General features: G+C 39.5%; 1 protein-coding gene across 2 annotated transcripts in view; it reads right to left on the reverse strand.

Moving 5' to 3' along the window:
- Positions 1 to 21,036, reverse strand: part of SMC1B (structural maintenance of chromosomes 1B) — a 78,037-nt gene extending 57,001 nt beyond the window's left edge. For both annotated transcript variants that reach the window (XM_069490792.1, XM_069490791.1), the window contains exons 1-6: positions 20,928 to 21,036; positions 6,922 to 7,110; positions 5,286 to 5,398; positions 4,993 to 5,196; positions 2,432 to 2,670; positions 455 to 713 (exon numbers count right to left, since the gene is read on the reverse strand). In XM_069490792.1, coding sequence (XP_069346893.1) covers positions 455 to 713; positions 2,432 to 2,670; positions 4,993 to 5,196; positions 5,286 to 5,398; positions 6,922 to 7,110; positions 20,928 to 21,036 — 1,113 coding nt within the window. The remainder of the gene's footprint in view (positions 1 to 454; positions 714 to 2,431; positions 2,671 to 4,992; positions 5,197 to 5,285; positions 5,399 to 6,921; positions 7,111 to 20,927) is intronic.
- Between the last annotated feature and the right edge of the window lie 320 nt (positions 21,037 to 21,356).

The following is a 21,356-nucleotide window of genomic DNA, read 5'->3' on the forward strand; positions in this document are numbered from 1 at the left end:
CTTGTATAACAAGTTGGAGATTAATTCATCACTAAACATTTTAAAGCACCTTAAGTACTCAGTTTCCCTGTCAATTAAGTTATCATGTCTCTTCAAAGCCACACATATCTGTTAAGTTTTTATAATATGAGGAAAAAATTATCTTAAGAATAGTATCTTAATTGCCTAACTTTTATTATAAAATAATACCATGCAATCTTGCTGAAGTATTTTCTGGGACTTTAATTAACTCATAAATGTTATAATGCCATCTAACCTTAAAGGAAAAATAGCATAGTCTAAAGACTACATTTAGATTCTGTGTACAGGCTAAAACATTTAAATCCCCATAATTTACATTCGAAGTATAATCTCTTAAAATGTCAGAAAGAGAGGTCATCTAAATTTTTTGCTAATTAAAAGGAGAAGCTGAAACAACAGAAACAAAACACTTCCCACATGTTGACTTTTTCACCTGACTGGCTTCCAGTTCAATGTCTCGCCCTTTATGTAAGACCTCTTCCTCAATCTGCTTTTCAAAACTTTTCCATGCTGCATCTAAATCAACCAGCTCTGTCTCCAGGGCTCTTATGTCATCTTCCTGTTTAGAACATTGTTTTTCACTGTCCTTTATTGATTTCTTAGCCACATCTAATTTCTTGAGGTGGTAAGAAGTGTTTTCTTTGGCTTTGATGTACTGAGGCCTCTTCTGATTTAAAAGGGCTTCAAGAGATCTAAAAAGGAAAAAAAAGTTTGCTTTAAAGGAAACTAATTTCTTTAATATATAAAAAGAAGTTCTTTTGATCAAATCACAATAAAAAAATAAACCAACTTTCAGAGACTATAAGCAGATTAGTGGTTGCCAAGATTAGGCAAGGTGAGGGGAGGGTTGAATAAATGAAGAAAAGGGGCATCTTTTACATGTAAACTACTCTGTGTGATACTGTAACGGTGGATACATGACACTATGAATTCGTCAAAACCTACAGAACTCTACAACACCAAGAGTGAACCTTAACGTAAGCAAATTTTTAAAAATCACTTAGGAGGCTGACAGATCATAGATGGAATGTAGAATGTAGCAAAAGAATCTAACTTTATTACAAATGTATGAAGCAACCTTACTGAAGGGGTGAGAGGAAAATGTGCTGACCTAATTAATTTTGGAAATGAGTGGAGTCTGTAAGACTAAAAACAAAAGGAACTGCATATAAGCACTGTACTCTAGTTATAAAGTTGCTTCCCATAGGGGTATGGGTTAACAATTCTGATACTGCTATACATGATTACTGGAATTGAACAATTCAACAAATGGATGGCAGATGGTGGAAGCCAGGTTTCTCACTTGAAATGGGAGGTTATAGATAAGCAAGAGAGGGTAGAATAATTCTTTCATATGGTAAGGGATTAGAGTAGGGAGACATCAGTATAAACTCATGTTTAGCTTAATATAGATAGATGGTTACATATGGAAGTATTTATAGATATGCGTATATATGAGAGTTAGTATACATACATACATATATTTCCTAGTTCTATCAGCTGAGAAGTCTAGAAGCAAAGACACCCCAGTAGCAATGAGCATACCCAGCACCCAGATGTTGGTTCCTAATACCATTCTCCAATAAAAGGAACCAGGGCTCCTTGGAGAAATGACCAATTATAGGCCTGGGGCAGGCTTATATAAGCTGGGGCCGTCTCGTGCCAGGATTGGCTCCTATAAGATGAACCTGGAGCATCTTGTAGTGCCAGAAAGTAAGGAAAGGAAATATTCCTCCAAAATCACAATAATGGAATATTTCAGAGACAAAGAGCCAACTCAGAGTTCTCAATGGCCACAGCTGGAATGATCTAGGCAACAAAATAAATAATGTAGTATTGGGTTATAATTCCAAGTGTAAAATATCCATAAATCCATAAGATCATTTTACTTCTATGGTCTTACTCCCCAAAACCCATAACCCCAGTTTAACTATAAGAAAACTATCAGACAAATCCCAAATGAGGGACATTCTACAAAAAAGCTAGACCAATACTCCTCAAAACTGTCAAGCTCATCTAAAACAAGGGAAGTCTGAGAAACTGTCACAGCCAAAAGGAGCCTCAGGAGATAGATAACTAAAATGTAACGTGGTATTCTGGATCAGAAAAAGGACAACAGGCAAAAACTAAGAAAATATGAATAAAGCATAGACTTCAGTTAATCATATCAATATTGGTTTACGAATTCTGACAAATGTATCACACTAATTTAAGATATTAATAATAGGAGAAACTGAGTGTGGGAAATATGAGAATGCTCTGTACTATATTTATAATAATTTTTCTATATATCTAAAAGTATTCCAAAATAAAAAGCTTATTTTTAAAAATCAACTTTCCAAGTGCCACTTATATTTTTCTATCAATCTACATAAAACCCAACTGTTAATACCTATTTTTAAAAACTCACTTTAATTCTTTTTCTGTTTGTTGTAGTTGTCTAGTTAGCATTCCATGTTCCTTTTTCTTGGCTTTAACTATGCTTTCATGATGAGAAAAAGACTCTTTCGTGATACTCAAATCCCTATTCAAATGCTCTAATTTGGTGCTCAGAAAATGAATTTTTTTCTCATTATGATATAGTTGGAAAAGCTGCAGTTGTATCTTGTTTATTTTCAGTTCTTCAAGGAGACTCTGGTAACGTTCTGCCTGTAAAACAGTACAATTCAACAGTAGCTAAAAGGGAGCATATGTAAGCTGGCCTTTCATAAACCAACTATTGTACTAACAAATGATCTCTAATGAATTTTTATTTACGTCATTAAGAAACAGTATTCTTGCCCAAAGTAGCATTATTTGGAGAAGGTTTCTGGATATACTTTTAAAATAAGCCAATATACCAGTAAATGATTTTGTGTTCATGCACTTAGTGGTATGACGGTAAAGAACAAAGTGGCACCCAATAACCTGGGTCCTAATCCCATTTCTATCTTGACCCATGAGTCTGGCAAATCCATTAACATTTCTCATCAGTTTCCTCATTTGTAAACTGAAGCAAGAGTGTTATGTGACATATAAGGTCCCTAGAAACTTAAAATTTAACGATTCCAGGTAAAAGTCCTGCTACAAGGAGTAATTTTCCTACTCACAGAACTAACAGGACTATTATAGTTCTGAACTATATGTGAAAAAAACTTTCCTTAACATTTGTGCTATTGATAAAGAAACAAAGCCTCAAGAGAAGAGCTCCTAATTTATATTGGAAGTATTCCAAGTAACAGGTAGCCATCTGCCAAGATGTTGTAAAATATAATTAGGAAGTTGGATTCTTCTTTTTTTTTTTGAAACAGAGTCTTGCTCTGTCGCCTGGGCTAGAGTGCCATGGCATCAGCCTAGCTCACAGCAACCTGAAACTCCTGGGCTCAAGTGGTCCTCCTGCCTCAGCCTGCTGAGTAACTGGGACTACAGGCACATACCATGATGCCCAAGTAATTTTTTCTATTTTCAGTAAAGACAGGGTCTCGCTCTTGCTCAGGCTGGTCTCAAACTCTTGACCTCAAGCAATCCTCCTGCCTGAGTCTCCCAGAGTACTAGGATTACAGGCAGGAGCCACCGCACCTGGCTGGATTATTCTAATTGTCTTTATAATGTTTAAATTCTACAATTCTGTTAAGCTATTTCAGTACATTGTGAATAGCAGTCTGATTTTCACTGATGTCACTCCTTTCCACTAATAAAACCAAGGACATGTACACACATTCAAAAATATGGAGACACAGAGAAACATCACTAGTAAGGAACACATCTACCTTTCATTTATTTTTCAAATATTTATTGAGTGTGTACTACATTCCAGGCCCTGATTTATGTGCTGGGAATATAGTGGAGAACAAGACAGGTCGTCTCAACTCTTATAAAGCTTATACTCCAGTTATTCTAATGGGGGGAAAGGGAGGAAAAGAAGTCAGAATAAACAAGCAAACAAATAATAAACAAGATAATTTCATACATCAATAAATGCTACAAAAGAAACAAAATAGAGTGATGTGATAGTACAAGGAAGGGGATGCTAATTTAGATTGGGGGCACGGACAGCAAGTGCCTGCCTGAGAAAATGGCTTTTTATAAAAAACTTGAATAAGAGAGTATCAGCTACGTAAAAATCAGGCATACAGGTATCTAGGCAGAGGAAATGGAAAAATCTGGTGTGTCCAATAAATAATAAAGGTCAATATGGTAGCAAAGTAGAGAAAGTTAAGGCTCAAGAGGCAAGATCAGTAGGCTACATCAGACACTAGATTCTCAGTGCAGTGGGAAGCACTGAACTGGAAGGTTTTATACAGGGAAAGACAGGATCTGATTTGCATTTGAAAAAGATCATTCTAAATGCAAACAATCATCAACCTTAGATAAGGTACTTACTATACTAGGCATCATGAAGGGCACTAAGAAATTCTACAGAACTTTGCACGTAGTACAGCTATGGCTTCCTTTAGGGTCCTCAAGACCCTTTTAGGGAGTTCCTGAAGGAAATAACTATTTTCATAGTAATACTAAGACTTTATTTGCCATTTTTAGTGTGTTGACACTTGCACTGCTAGTGCAAAAGCCAATGGTGGGTAAAACTGCTAGGCCATAGCACAAATTAGATTTAATGCAGAAGAATATATGAGAATCCAGCTGTCTGTCTTCTATTAAGCCAGACATTAAGGAGATTATAAAAATGTAAAACAATGTCTCTCTTCTAATTAATTTGTTTTGGAAAATATAGTTATTTTTCATAAAAACATGTTATTTATGTCAACATATAATGAGTTTATTGCTATTTTATGTGGATCACTAATAATATTTTTAGTTTTACTTTCAAATACAATAAATATTGGTAGATATAAAAGTTTACTCTTAATGAATATTGGGCTTTGTCTTATATTAGTAAAGAACGTTTCTTGGTAACTCTACGCCCATACCTAGTGATTCTAACAGAAAGTTTTATATTGAACACTTAACAGTTATATCTTCTTGACACCTTACCTCTTCCTTCTCTAATTTTGCGTGTCTGCGCTCTGCTGCTACATTTTTTTTCTTATTAAAATTAAACTGTGCATCCTCTTCAGCTTTCTGTAACTTTCTTTTCTTCTCTTCATATTCTCCTATAAGCTCTCCTGAAGTGCTGATTTCCTCAAAAAACTGGGTTCTTTCTTTGGGTTTTTTCATTGAAATCGACTCTACGGTTCCCTTTTAGAAACAGTAAAGCACACCAGTATATAAAATACTGTGATGTATTTTCAAAACTATGAATCAAATAAACTACTACAGTTACTTACTTGAAAAACTAAACAGTTTCGTGCTTTGACGATTATGCCTATCTTTTCCAATTCTGCTATGTAAGCAGAACGACTCACAACATTATCATTAAAATGGAATTCTGAACATCCCCCTAAAATAAAATAAAAATTGTTATAGAAAATATGAATATCAGTCATATATAAATATTATTATTCTCATTGAAATGGCCAGTTAGTGATAATATACATGGTAATAAGTGCATTTAATCAGTCAACAAATATTGACTGTAATTGCTCCTGGCCTAAGATCAAGTGTAGTAACAAATATTGAGTGTCTATTAATATGCCAAGGAATATTTTATAGTGGGGAATAAAACAGACGAAAGTCTCTGATCTCAGGAGCTTATTATATATATATCCCAGGCAGAAAGACAACAAAATGAGAGACATGCAAGTAAAATAAACAGTATGTTAGAAAGTGGTAAGTGCTAAGGAATAAAGACAAACTAGGATGGAGAAATGGAAGTTTCTATATAGGAGGGATAGGCAGGCATTGCAATTTTATTTATTTTATTATTATTTTTAGAGACTGGGTCTCACTCTATTGCTCAGGCTAGAGTACAGTGGCATGATCATAGCTCACTGCAGCCTCAAACTCCTGGGCTCAGGTGATTCTCTCACTTCACCCTCCCAAGTAGTTAGGACTACAGACATGCACCATTATGCCCAGCTAATTTTTTTTAATTGTTTAAATTTTTGTAGAGATGGGGTCTTGCTATGTGGCCCAGGCTAGTCTCAGACTCTTGGGCTTAGGCGATTCTACTGTCTCAGCCTCCCACCACACCTGGATGGCATTGCAATTTGATATAGGGTGGGTGAGGGAATCCTTACTGAGATGGAGACTTTTGAGTTAAAAATCCAAAGTGAGAAAACTAGCCAATGAACATATCTGAGTGATAAAGTGGTGAAATACTTAAATTACACATCAAAGTAAAAGTATATAATAAGTATGTCTAAAATTATCTGTCATTGAATTTGGGGGAGTTTAGTAAGACAATATTTACTCATTAGAAATGTTCTAGTGGACCAGAATGAAAACAACAACAATAACAAAAAACAAAAACAAAACACCTATTCACTAAGGCTCTCTGTAAAATCCTAGCATAGGATGAAATATACATATAAACAACTCTCGGTCTCATTTATTCAGGAAACACAGGGAATTTATGAATAAATCAAATTACAAATTCAAACATTTCACTCGATTTGCTTTCTGGTGGTAGAAAAAACTATCTACACAAGCCAAAAATATGCATACAATTACTTCATCACTAAGTAAATCTGATAAACATGAAGAACCTCAAGAATTTCTATGATTTTTCTGTCTTCAAGGTAGGCTCCCTCCTTCATCTTAACCAAGGATCCAGATATAAAAATGTTATTTAACAGGAGGGGGACTTGAACAAATAAGTCTGCTTAAGGAAGAGTTTTAGTGAAGAATTAAACAGGTTCTGTTATTTGGTTCTGATATTTGCTATCCAAGAGAAAAAAAAGAACTTCTAGTTTACTATGCCAATGGAATAACAAATCACACCCTTCAAAGAAAGAAAAAAATGGGCAATCTTAACTTCTGAAAAATCAAATAACTCATAAGCAATTATCTACAATAAAATACCTCGGATAATCCTTGCAAATGTTTTCTCTTCTCCACTTTCTTCCACATATACAATTTTTACACTTGCAGAAGAAGAAACAGGTTTTCCAATATGTGCACCATGAATAAGTTCTTGAATATTTTTCACTCTTAAATTAACTGTTTTCTCTCCCATTACAAAACTAAGTGCATCCATTACATTGGATTTTCCTGGTGACGAAAAGAGATAAAGCATTACCCATTCTTAATGATAAAATACTTTGCCCAGAACTGAAATCAGGCCACCAATAGAAGTGAAATATAGCCAATGCACATGTCTAAATAATCCTGTTTTGTCAATGTTCAAAATGCATGTGACTGAGAAATTTAATGTAGATTACTTGTTTCTTTTACGCAGCTATTGAAGAGCATTAAAAGGTCTAAATTTAAGGATCTAAATACATGAACCTAAATCCCAGCTCTCTCTCATTATTAGGTATCACACCATGGCAAATCATTTAACTTCGCTGAATTTCAGTTATCTTCATTTTATAAATATGGAAACTATCACCTAAAGCATTAGTGCAGCACCAAACCCTCACATACCCAAAAATACAAACAAACAAACAAAAAGACTAACAAAATCTAGGATCTTCCTAAGGGCTAGACTAAAATTTTTAGAATATTTATGATTGGTATGAGAGTGTGCTATAGAAAAATTATATAACAGGCCTGAGATTCCTTTTCTTTGAAAGGCCCGTTTACAAGGTTGGCTGGCATCTTGGGGTTTGTATTTGTATTTTTGGGAGGGTTTCTACCACTCCCTGGTAAGAATGGCTCACTAGGCCTAAACTATCCAAACAATATGATTTATGCTGAACACATGCTTTCTTTCCAGGGTTCCAGAATTTTGGTACATAATAGGCAGAGGGTACCTATATGACCATCTCCCAGTTTAAAAACAAAAACAAAACGCTAGGCACTGAGTCTTTAGTAAGATTCCTTGGTAGGCAATATTTCACACTTACAGTCTGGTTGCTGGAGGAATTTAAACACTGTGTGACTCCAACAGGCAAAGACTCTTAAAATCCTGTGCCTGGTTTCCTAAGACTTCACCCCAGGTGCCTTTTCCCTTTGCTGAGGTTTGCTTTTTATCTTTTTACTGTATAATAGTCTTGAATACAACTATATGCTGAGTCCTGTGAGTCCTTCCAGCAAATCACTGAACCTAGGGGTAGCAGTGTGGATTCCCAACCCCAGTGGTAAATTTGTTATCCAACCATGAGCCCATAATTTTCTCTAAGACAATTTTCAAGGTGCAGTGTCAATGTAGCTACTACCATCTCCATTTTATTTTTTTTTCCTTTTTCACATCCCTTCCCCCACATCTACAAGTATTAATAATTTAAATTTTATGGGGAAAGTAAAATGAACAAAGAAAAATGAATACTGTCAGCCACTATGATGATATGGCTTGGGATCTTTCTAAAAAGAACCAAAAATGGTTAAGATGCTGCAAATTTATTTAGCTGAGTCTCCGTTAACTAATAGGTATGAAATGTGGCTTTTTTGGGTTAATTGATAATCCACACATTGAAGGCTACTGTAAGACAGTGCATATAGGACAAAATAAACATTTACTGAATTAAGTTATTAAGTAATTCAATTCAGTAATTGAAGTAATTATTAAGTAACAGCTAAACAGAATGTGTTTTTTTGGTCAGTCCTTACTTAAAATCTGCCTAAAATAAATACTTCCCCACCAAACTCATTCATTCAATTAATATTGTCTCTGCCTAAGGTTATATTTTATCAAGAGTATCAGATAATAAAAAAGACAACTACATATTGTAGTAAGTATCCTGAGAAGATAAACTGGGTAATGAAACAGAGTAACTACGAGAGGCAACTTCAAACAGTATGGTCAAGAAACACTTATTAAATGTCTACCTGCCAGCTAGTGTAACAACCACCTGCTGAAAAAAAACGAAAGAATGAACGAACCAAGTCAAGTTTTGTAATGGTCAGATTGGGAACCTCTGCTGTAAATAATTTAAAACAATAATTTGGAAAATAATGATTCCAGAAGAGTCATCTTTTAGGCTATCATCGCTTGCTAAACATGGACCAAGTATTCAAAGATATAAAAACTACACTATCATTTTCAAAGTCCCTATTGATTCAACTCTACAGATCTCTCTCATTGCTCTCCTTCTTATCATCCCTCTACTGGTTCAAGTCTTCCTTACTTTTCAACCTTCAATCTCTTCTCCCCTCAAATCCATTCATTCATTCTACAAACACTTTCTGAATACTTATTTATCAGACACTTTACTAAGCACTAGGACTAAAAGGACAAACAATATGTAGGATTTTACCTTGTTAGACAAAATTTATGGGAGGCAATAGTTTTGGACTAGCCTCTATCACTAAACCCCAGCAGACCAGACCAAACCAAATGGAGTCACTCATACTAAGTGCCACACAATCAAACTGAAACCTTAAGGAAGCAGGTAAATTCCCAAACAGACCAGTTTCTCCTGAAAACAGGAGATTCACAGCAACCAATCAGAAAAGAGCCCAGTCTACCTGAGTCAGCCTAATAAGGAAGTCCCCACCTCTTTAACCTTTGTGAGAAAAGTAACCTGTAGTAACCTGATGTTAACCAATCCACTTTTATTGTTGTTTCCTTGTTCTCACCTTATAAAAACCAACCAGTCTGTAATGCCCAGTGGAACACTCAATCTATTTTATAGAATGAGGTGTTGCCTGACTCTAGAATTATAAATAAAAATCAATTAGATCTTTAAACTAAATTTGTTGTAATTTTGTCTCTGATTCCTCCAAGGTGCTCACAGTGGGGAATGTGCTTAACTTTTATTAAACCCCATTTTGTAGGCCGGGCGCGGTGGCTCACGCCTGTAATCCTAGCACTCTGGGAGGCCGAGGCGGGTGGATCGCTCGAGGTCAGGAATTCGAGACCAGCCTGAGCAAGAGTGAGACCCCCCCATCTCTACTAAAAATAGAAAGAAATTATCTGGCCAACTAAAATATATATATATATACAAAAAATTAGCCGGGCATGGTGGCGCATGCCTGTAGTCCCAGCCACTCGGGAGGCTGAGGCAGTAGGATCGCTTGAGCCCAGGAGTTTGAGGTTGCTGTGAGCTAGGCTGACACCATGGCACTCTAGCCCGGGCAACAAAGCGAGACTCTGTCTCAAAAAAAAACAAACCCACTTTGTGCCAGACACCCTGCCTGCATCTGTTATTTTGTCTTTAAAACAATCCTATGAGATAGGTTTTTTAATTTGCATTTTCAAATAAAAGAAGCAGAGGCTCACAGTCAAACAACTCATGTGTCTTGGAGTGATATGTCTGATTCTAAAACCTATGCTCTTTCCATTAAAAGCAGGAAATTGAAATATACTATAAGTTTTAAGATAAAATGCACACAAAGCCCTGGCAGGAGGTTGGAGAAAGGGAAAAGAGTGAGGTCTGGGTATTTATTTCCCACTTGTCTCCCTGTGAGGTGGCCTCTGGCTGGCTGTGCCCTTTGATGGAAGATTATTGCCCTTTCAAAATTCCTTCTGGGTTCTTTCCTCTCTGGGCCTCGGGGTGGTGACAACTCCACTGCTGATTCCTCTATTTTTTTTTTAAGACAGAGTCTCGCTCTGTTGCCCAGGCTAGAGTGCCATGGTGTCAGCCTAGCTCACAGCAACCTCAAATTCCTGAGCTCAAGCAATCTTCCTGCCTCAGCCTCCCAAATCCCTAGGACTACAGGCACGAGCCACCATGCCTGGCTAATTTTTTCTATTTTTAGTGGCCTGGCTAATTTTTTTTCCTATTTTTAGTAGAGACGGGGTCTCAGTCTTGCTCAGGCTGGTGGTCCCAAACTCCTGACCTCAAGGGATCCTCCCACCTCGGCCTCCCAGAGTACTAGGATTACAGGCGTGAGCCACCACCCCTGGGCCAGATTCCTCTATTCCTTGTAATTCCTCTACAGCTCTCCCCTACCTTTATAATTAGCCCCTTTGTAAATAAACCTTCCTCAAATTGTCCTAATTTCAGAGTGCCACCTGTTTCCTGCTAGGATCCTCACTGCTATAGGGAGTAGAGGTAGAAGCAAGGTTTTTCTGTGTATAATTTTCTATACAGAGTTTAAATTTTTGAAATATGTACATGCATTATCAATTTTTTTAAAAGCTAAATTTTAAAAATCCCATATATGAAAACAACAGAAACAAGTGAACTTAACTGAATATTAAATTGGTAACATAGTCATATTGAGAAATGATTTATTTCAAGGGACTTCAGATCACAGAATTCTGACTGTATATTCTTAGTGGGATGCATTCTAAGGATCGAAAAGTAGTACACAGAAATTTCAAATTTCCTTTAGTAGCTTTATGGTTTATATTATTGGTATTGGTAGTTTTAAAAAGACAAGACAGTAACAAGTATTGGTAAGGACGTGGAGAAATTGGAACCCTCATTCATTGCCAGTGGGAATGTAAAATGGTGCAGCCACTTTAGAAAACAGTTTGGAAGTTCCTCCAAATATTAAACGTAGAGTTACCATCTGATCCAACAATTCCACTCCAGGTATATACACCCAAGAAAAATGTAAACATATGTCCACACAAAAACTCATATACAAATATTTAGGCAGCATAACATACTACAAAGTGACAACAACCCAAATGCCTATCAACTGATGAATGGATAAACAAAATGTGGTATACCTATACAGTGGAATATTATTTGGCAATAAAAAGTAAATAAGTACTAATGCAAGCTACATGGATAAACCTTGAAAACATTATGCCAAGTGAAAGGAGCCAGACACAAAAGGCCATATATTGACTGAATCCATTTATATGAAATGTCCAGGATAGGCAAATCCATAGAGATAGAAAGTAGATTAGTAGTTGCCAGGAGCTGGGTAGAAGGGAGATAATGAGTGATTGTTAATGGGTACAAGGTTTCTTCTGGGGTGATGGAAATGTTCTGGAATTAGATGATGATGATGGTTGCACAACTTTGTGAATATACTAAAAACCAATGAATTGTGCACTTTAAAAGGATATATTTTTAATACAAATTATATCTCAATAAAGCTGTTAATTAAAAAAAGAACAGGCTGGGCACAGTAGCTCATGCCTCTAATCCTAGCACTTTGGGAGGCCAAGGCGGGAGGATCGCTTGAGACCAGGAGTTTGAAACCAGCCTGAGCAACATAGTGAGACCCAGTCTCTACAAAAAAATAGAAAAATTAGCTAGGCATGGTGGCACAGGCCTGTAGTCTCACCTATTCAGGAAGCCAAGGCAGGAAGATCACTCAAGCCCAGGTGTTTGAGGTTGTAGTAAAGCTATGACAGCACTGAACCCTACCCAGGGCAATAGAGTGAGACCCTGTGTCAAAAAAAAAAAAAAAAAAAATCTAAAAAAGTACTTCATGTAGCTTCTAGCCCTTTCTAGTGAAATGGTCCAGAACTAATGTTACCAAATGTAATGATTACCTCTGTTTCCCAGATGGTGGTCTCTAATACTTTTCCTACCAAAAGGAACCAGAAGTCTTTGGAGATCTAGCTAATTCCAGGTCTGAGACAGGGAACACTGACGATGAGCCTGGGAACTAGGACACCATATGTCAGAAAGCAAGGAAGCTAGACAATATTAATGAGGTCATGACCAAAGGACACAGGAAGCAACTTGAAGGAACTCCCAGTGACTGAAGTTATGACAATCTGAGCATCAAAAAGAATGATTTTGGTGGGTTAAAACATACTGCATCAATGGAAATCCAGGAGTCCGTAACAATACTAACAACAAAAAAAGAAAAAACTAATTTTCACCATTTGAGGCAGCTATTAAAACTCTTTTCTTTGAAAATATTAATTACAAGAAAAGAAGCAAGCATTTATCCTGTTTTTCTAGTGTCAACTGTATTCTAGATTAAGCAAAAAAAAAAAAAAACCTAGTTAACAAAGGAAAGCTCTTTTTTAAAGGGCATTATCATCCACTGAATGTACAAAGTCTGACAGAATTAGAAAAATCTGATTTTGCAAACCTAAATGAAATGCTGATTCAAGCAAGACCATTGGTATTAAAACCATCAGGTAAATGGTCAATACAGAACATCTGTATAACGCCAAAGTAACACTGGACTTTCTAGTTAGAAGAGGAAAAAACTAACTATACAATGGTGAGATCATTGTCACCACCCTAAACTAGAGGTCAATCTTAGTATCACTAATGGTAAAACAAGCACATATTAAGCGATATAATGCAATTGAAGTACACAATTATCACCTGTGATGGAGTCTAGCCAAAAATGTTTAATTTGAATCTATCAGCTCTTTAAATATAGCTTCCAGCTGATAAAAATAGAGGGGCTAGAAGAACTAAATGACCATAAGGAATCAATCAGACAAATCTAAACATTCTGTAGGAAATGTTTCTAATTTTTTCAAGTCAGTGTTGCAAATAAAAAGTGTTAAACTAAGAGGTTATTTATTTAGTTATTTAAGAGACAGGCTGGAGTGCAGTGGCATGATCATAGCTCATTGTAACCTCAAACTCCTAGGCCTAAGCAATCCTCCTACTTCAGTCTCCCAAGCAGCTGGGACTACAGGCACACACCACCACTACTGGCTAATTTCTCTATTAGTATTTTTTGTAGAGATGGGGTCTTGCTATGTTGCCCAGGATAATCTTGAACTCCTGGCCTCAAGTGATCCTCCCACCTTATTCTCCCAAAGTGTTGGGATTACAGGCATGAGCCACTGTGCCAGGTCTAACCTAAGAGATTAAGGGATGTAACAATCAGATGCACTATGCAGTTCTGAGTTGGCAAATGGTTTGGTCAGAGAACATTTTGGAGTCAGTTGAAGAAATCTGAATTTGAGCTGTGCATCAGATGAAATGAACATTTACTGAAAAAGTTTGCCTGATAAGTTAGAAAACAGTAGGTACAGTATGATGTCGTTTTCATTTTTTAAAAGTTTCCATAGGCTGGGTGCGGTGGCTCGCACCTGTAATCCTAGCACTCTGGGAGGCCGAGGCGGGAGGATCGTTTGAGCTCAGGAGTTCGAGACCAGTCTGAGCAAGAGCGAGACCCCATCTCTACTAAAAATAGAAATAAATTAGTTGGACAACTAAAAATATATAGAAAAAATCACCCGGGCATGGTGGCACATGCCTGTAGTCCCAGCTACTTAGGAGGCTGAGGCAGTAGGACTGCTTGAGCCCAGGAGTTTGAGGTTGCTGTGAGCTAGGCTGACACCACAGCACTCTAGCCTGGGCAACAGAGTGAGACTCTGTCTCAAAAAAAAAAAAAAAAAAAAAAAAAAAAAAGTTTGCGTAGAAAAAAGTCTGTATGGATATACCCCAAGGTATTAGAGTAATAATCTCTGAATTGTGGGAATATGTTTTCATTTTTATTCTCATTTAATTCCTAATTTTTACAATGTTATGTTAATGCTTTTATAATAAAATATTTTAAAAAAATTTAGCAGCTATTAATATTATGGATTATCTAAATCTTTTTAAAATAACATTTCTCCCGATTAAAAAAGAGTAAAACATTCAATGCAGAGAATTGAGAAAATACAGGAAAAAAAATAACTTGAAAATCATACCATTCAAAGAAAACCCCATTGATGGAAATGGATATTGAATTTTGTCAAATGCCTTTTCCTCATCTATCAAGAAAATAAAATGCATCTTTTCTTGCAGGAACAAATAAAGATTATTCTGGTAGGAATGGCACGCAGATTTAAAGTAGGGTAAAACTGGAGGTTGGGAATTCAGTTAAAAGGTTACTGCATCAATCCAAGAAAAAATGAGTCTGAAATAAAATGGTAGCAGTGGGAATAGAGAGGACAGGGTTATTAAGGAGGTAGAAATGACATGATTCATAATGTATTGGCTGTGATTGGGATTATTTATCAAGGATGAAGGAGAATTCATCAAGACGGTAGCCAAAGGAAACCCCGAAAGAAAAGCATTGTACGATGACTCTGAAATGGAAATCAGTGTGGCCTATGTGAGGAAGGTAAGAAAAAGCAATACTGACTGACCCAAACATAGTAAATGCGGAGGAAGAGAATATCAGAGTAGAGAAGTATACAGGGGACCAGATCATAAACAGCTTTGTGGATCACGGTAAGAAATATGGATTTTTATTCTAAGTGCAAGGAGAAGCCACTGGAGAGTTTTAAACTGGGGAGTGCTTTGACTTATAGATTTACATTTTTTTTAACACTCACTCTGGCTGTTTTGAGAAAAGATTAGAGAAAGATAAGAATGGAAGCAGAGATACCAGTTAAGAGGTTATGGCAATAGTCAAAATGAGAGATCTCACTGCTTCAACTATGTTGCAGCAGTGGAAAATAGCAAAAAGCACTTAGACTCAGGATATATTTTAGAGGTAGACTCATAGGATTTATAGACAACTGGATGAGGGTAGTGGGGTATATAAGTTAAGAATAGGAAATAGGAATTACTCTTAGGCTTCTGGTTTGAATCAATGAGTAAATGGTACCCAGGAAGAAAAGGTTTATTTTTTAGAGAAGGGAAGGGGAAAAGAAATCAATAACCTTTTTTTTTGTTGTTGTTAAGTTTTAGATGACTATTAGAAATGACAAACTAAACAGCTGGATATTAATCTGGTGCACAGGAGAATGGACTGCACTGGAGATATAATTTTGAAATTCACCAGCATCAGGGTGGTATTTGAAACTGTGGGACGGGACTGGACAGCATTATCTGGAAAAGAACACAGAAAAGAGACAGAGGACATATTCCTGGGGGCACTCCAACACAGGAGATCTGAGGGAGAAACAGCCAATAATTGAGGGGTGGCTAGTGAAGTGAGAAAAAGAATATAGAGTCAAGAAAATCCAGAGAGCAAAGTGTTTCAGAGAGGGAGATGAAATGTGATCTACCTTGCCACCTTGGCAGCCAGGCTTTTCCTTGACCAACTTCTTTAAAAACACCCCCAGTATTTCTTATTTCCCTTCCTGGTTTCTATTTTTCTCCTTAAAACTTATTACTTTCTTACAACAAAGTGAGTATCAATATAATCAACAATAAGTTAGGGTATAATTTAAAATAACTAAAAGAGTGGAACCGGAATGTTCCTACACTAAGAAATGTTAAATGCCTGAGGTGATGGACACCCCAATTACCCTGATTTGATTAATTTACATTGTATGCCTGTATCAAAACATCACATGTACCCGTAATAATTAAACATTAGGAAAAAAGTTATTACTTTCTAATACTCTATATACCTTTCTTTTCTTTCTTTTTTTGAGACAGAGTCTCGCTTTGTTGCCCAGGCTAGAGTGACTACCGTGGCATCAGCCTAGCTCACAGCAACTTCAAACTCCTGGGCTCAAGTGATCCTCCTGCCTCAGCCTAAGTAGCTGGGACTACAGGCATGTGCCACCATGCCCGGCTAATATTTTCTACATATTTTTAGTTGTCCAGCTAATTTATTTCTATTTTTAGTAGAGATGGGGGTCTCGCTCTTGCTCAGGCTGGTCTCAAACTCCTGATCTCGAGCGATCCTCCCGCCTCAGCCTCCCAGAGTGCTAGGATTACAGGCGTCAGCCACCATGCTTGGCCAAATATTCTATATACTTTTCATATTTAGTTTGTTGTCTGTCTCCTTGCACGTGAACATAACCTCAGTTAGGACAGGGATTTTTATGTTTTTTTCACCGATGAATCCCAAATCACCTAGAACAGCACATCGTACATAGTGGGCCTCAATTGTTTTTAAATGAATAAAATGCTACTAAAAGGCCATACAGGATAAGGACAGAGAATTGGCCACTGACTTTTATAAAATTAGGCTGTCAGTGACCTTAATAAGCACTATTTCAGTGGAGTTTGGGACTGAGAACTGAGTTAAGAGAGTTGAGAAGAGAAAGGAACTAAAAACAACTGTTTCAACAAGTTTAGCTATACTGATAAGAAAAATGAGCTAACAACCTGAGGAGACAATGAGGTTCAAGGGATTTTTCTCCCCAAGCATTTTATTATAAAATTTCCAAACATACAGAAAAGTTGAAAGAATTTTATAGTAAACACTCATACATTTATCACTAAATTCTACAATTAACATCACACTATACTCCTTTTTCACAAGTTGTAATATTTTTAAAAATTACTGTTAATAAGGCATGTATTTATGCCAATGAAAATTATCCAATAAGGGAGAAAGTGGTAATTCAAAAGAGAAAAATGATAGTTAACAAAAGCAAAGACTCGAGGAGGGGATAGAATCCAAAGTACAAGTGGAGAGGATGGCCTTAGACTCAGGCACACTTTCCTACTAAAAATTCTTCAAAGTCTTTTTTTCCCCCAGAAAGTTAAATACAAACTCACCAGCCTTACAGCCCACTGCTTTCCTAGATATGCACTACATTTTGGCTAATTTGGACTGTTAGTTGTCCTGTAAATAGACTTCCACAAATCCCTGGAAAAAAATTCTACTCCTTAAGCCCAGAGTAGCCATGTACTCTGGTAGCTAGTAGCCATCTCCTTTAGAAAACCTTTCCTAGGCCGGGCGCGGTGGCTCACGCCTGTAATCCTAGCACTCTGGGAGGCCGAGGTGGGCGGATCATTTGAGCTCAGGAGTTCGAGACCAGCCTGAGCAAGAGCGAGACCCCATCTCTACGAAAAATAGAAAGAAATTATATGGACAGCTAAAAATATATAAAGAAAAAATTAGCCGGGCATGGTGGTGCATGCCTGTAGTCCCAACTACTCGGGAGGCTGAGACAGGAGGATCCCTTGAGCTCAGGAGTTTGAGGTTGCTGTGAGCTAGGCCAATGCCATGGCACTCACTCTAGCCTGGGCAACAAAGTGAGACTCTGTCTCAAAAAAAAAAAAAAAAAAAAAAAGAAAACCTTTCCTGATCTATACCTCTTCCAGTCATACTTCCCCAAATCACATGTTTTACTTTCATTATTTTAAGTTTCATAAAGTGTTATTTGGCCTTCTATTTCAATTACTGTTATTTTCTTACACTCCTTGTACCTCTGCAACAGAAGCTATCTTATTCTGTGTATCTTCTTCTGTTCGTAGCACTATATATGGAACAACCGTTTGCTGAATTTAACAATAGAAAACATGACAGCTAAGATTAAAACTGAAATTTTTCCTCTATCAACAAAAAACAAAATTAGATCTACTAAAAACAAACAAATGAGAACATGTAAAGTTTTGTCAGGTGGTGACAATAGGAAATTATTATAAAAAAAGAATGACTAGGCCGGGCATTATGGCTCACACCTGTAATTCTGGCACTTTGGGAGGCTGAGGCAAGAGGATTGCTCGAGGCCAGGAGTTTGAGACCAACCTGGGCAATGCATTGAGACCCCATCTCTAAAAAAATTTTTTTTTTTAATTATCTGGGTATGGTGGCACATGCCTCTAGTCCCAGCTACTCAAGAGGCTGAGGCAGGAGGACTGCCTTAGCCCAGGAGTCTGAGGCTGCAGTGAGATTTAAAAAAAAAACAAAAACTAAATTATAGTATTAAGAGGAAATGATCAATTGGCTTAACAAAATCTATTTGAATGTGCCAGTAATTCTGTGAGATGAAAAAAAGATCTACTAACAAGAGTTGAAACGAATATAAATGAAATATCACCCATTAAATTAGTCATGGATAAGTATTGAGTTTGGAACTTCACATAACAAAGAAAATGTGAACAGCCTAAACAAAATCCAGTAATAAGCCACAAATTTTTGTTGTGGAGAGATGGTATTTAAGGCAAAGCTTAAATAATTAATGACTGGCTTTATGTGGCCACAGGCATAGTCTCTAGGTGACCAATCATTCTCAAGAGGGGTGTGGAACTTCCAGGGCATGTGGACCCAGGGAGGGGCAAGAGGAATCTGTAAAGGTATTTTCTCAATAACCTTAAGTTATGTTTGTTTGTTTAGTGTTCCTTCTGAGACAAACTTTAAGATATATTTTAAATCACAATTTTTTTTTTTTTTTTGAGACAGGGTCTCACTCTGTCACCCCAGGTAGAGTGAGGGCAGTGGCATCATCGTGGCTCACAGCAACCTCAAACTCCTGGGCTCAAGTGATCCTCCTGCTGGGCCTCCCGAGTAGCTGGGACTACAGGTGTGTGCCATGACACCCACCTAACTGTTCTATTTTTAGTAGAGACGGGTCTCGCTCTTGCTCAGGCTGGTCTCAAACTCCTGACTGCAAGCAATCCTCCCACCTTGGCCTCCCAGAGTGCTAGGATTATAGGCTGAGCCCCTGCACCTGGCCCACAATATGTATTTTTAAATTAAGAAAAGAATAAGATTATTTTTTTACACATTTGGCACTCGTTTAAAAAGGTTCAAACACCACTTTATCCTGATTTGAATGGTAACGGGTATGCAGTTTAGGCTGACTGAAGTTCAAGACTTTGTGTAGATACTCATTCTAAGCATCCCACTATTGGATTTATAAAATGTAATTGAGCAACCCTTCACATAATCCTAAGTTAAAAGGTGAAAATTAATGACGGGCCCAGTGACCTCCTGATAAACGAGTGAAGGAGGTTAGTTAGGGCAAGAATGCGAGGGTATTTCATCGTCTTTTCAATGTCTTTTTGGTAAAGTGTGAATCAGGAAATACGCTGCACACAAAAGGCAAGGAAACCTTCACGTACGTCAGTTTTTCTGAGCTCAGGTGTTCTTTTACACGTACTAAATGCAAAAGAAAATACGAAACGGCAGCTACTTTTATAAGGCAACAAAAATGTCACATCACAATAAACATATTCCAGATTTGCCGCGCCAGAACAGCATGTATCTAACTGTTCTATTCTCATCCGTCCAATAGGGTAGTTTACTGAGGCAGCAGGTAACGTTCGCCCCGACTCTGGGTTCTGAACTGAGGAGGACATCTGAGCCGAGAGACCCAAAAGAGGCCGGGAGGGACCGTCACTCCGGGCCCTGCTCCCCCTCGGGCGGCGCCACCCGGCGTGGAGGGGCCTGCGGGGCCGGAGTCCAGGCTCTGCGCGCATTGGGCGACCTCGGCAAGTCACCTGCCTCTCTGGACCTCAGTTTCCTCGACCTTAAAATGGCGGGGGCGGGGGGGCGTCCATTAGGGTTAAACAAAAACAGCGGTGCCAGGAATTCGGTAAAAGCTCAACAAACAGGGCCATTTTCACCATATTCCTGGGTCAACGCTTCCCCGGATCCAAATGGCTGTCCAGGCTCCTTAGAACCAATGACCGCCGCGAATGTTGAGAAGTGGAGGGGACAGAGAGGAGTGACGAGGGCTCAGAGCAACAGAAGAAGCCCCCGGAGCAGGAGGAGCGAGGGCAAGGAGGAGAGGGCCCGGGGCAGAAGCTGGGGTGCGGGGTGGAGGCTCGGGCTGGGGAGGTGGGGTGCGGGGCGAGGGCCAGGGCCAGGCCCGGGACAGAAGGCCCGGGTGGAGGACGACGGTGGGGACCCAGGGGTGGGGGCGGGGGCGAGGCCCGGGTGGAGGACGACGGGGGGGACCCAGGGGCAGGGGCGAGGCCGGGTCCAGGCCCGGGTGGAGGACGACGGTGGGGACCCAGGGGCAGGGCGAGGCCGGGTCCAGGCCCGGGTGGAGGACGACGGTGGGGACCCAGGGGTGGGGGCGGGGGCGAGGCCCGGGTGGAGGACGACGGTGGGGACGCAGGGGTGGGGGCGAGGCCGGGTCCAGGCCCGGGTGGAGGACGACGGTGGGGACCCAGGGGCAGGGGCGAGGGCCGGGTCCGACCTGGCGTGAGGGACGACGGCCGGGGCCTCCGACGTGGGGTGCGGGGCGAGGCCCAAGGCTCAGGTGGGGCGGGGGGAGGGCTGGGTCCGACGCGGGGTGCGGGGCGAGGGCCAGGGTCCAGGCCCGGGACAGCAGAAAGCCGGGCTGGCACCCGCAGCAGCCGCCCGCAGTCCAGGCCGCGTGGTCCCCCTCACGTCCCCTCAGGCAAAATGCCGCCGGCCGCCCCGCGCGGCGGGTGGAGGCTTTCCGGTCCCGCCCCGAGGTGCCCAGTTACCAGAACCGTTGGGGCCGATGATGCAGGTGAACCTCCTGAAGGGGCCGATGACCTGGCGGCCCCGCCACGACTTGAAGTTCTCCACAAACAGCAGCTCCAAGCGGCCCATGGCTGCGCCCTCGGCGCCTCAGCGGCGTCCTCACACGCCGGCGAGAAAAAGCGCGGGAAGGGCCTCGCCAAGTCTCGCGAGACGAGAGCGAGCCCGCGGCGAGCGCGGCGCGGTTCCTTGGCAACCGGAGTTGTTGGCGTTTCCGAGGTGCCGGGATCTCTGCAGCGGTGGCAGCGCCGAGAAAGCCCGACTGAAAGCCGCGGTGCGGACGCCTGTCCCAGCCGCCCAACCTCCCAGGGAGCCAACCTCTTCTGGGATACAGCCTGCTTTCTTTTTGTTGTCTTTTCTTCTTATCTTGCATGTTCTGAGAACCGCGTAGA

This window comes from Eulemur rufifrons, chromosome 16 (assembly GCF_041146395.1).
Source record: "Eulemur rufifrons isolate Redbay chromosome 16, OSU_ERuf_1, whole genome shotgun sequence".
Taxonomy (NCBI): Eukaryota; Metazoa; Chordata; class Mammalia; order Primates; family Lemuridae; genus Eulemur; species Eulemur rufifrons.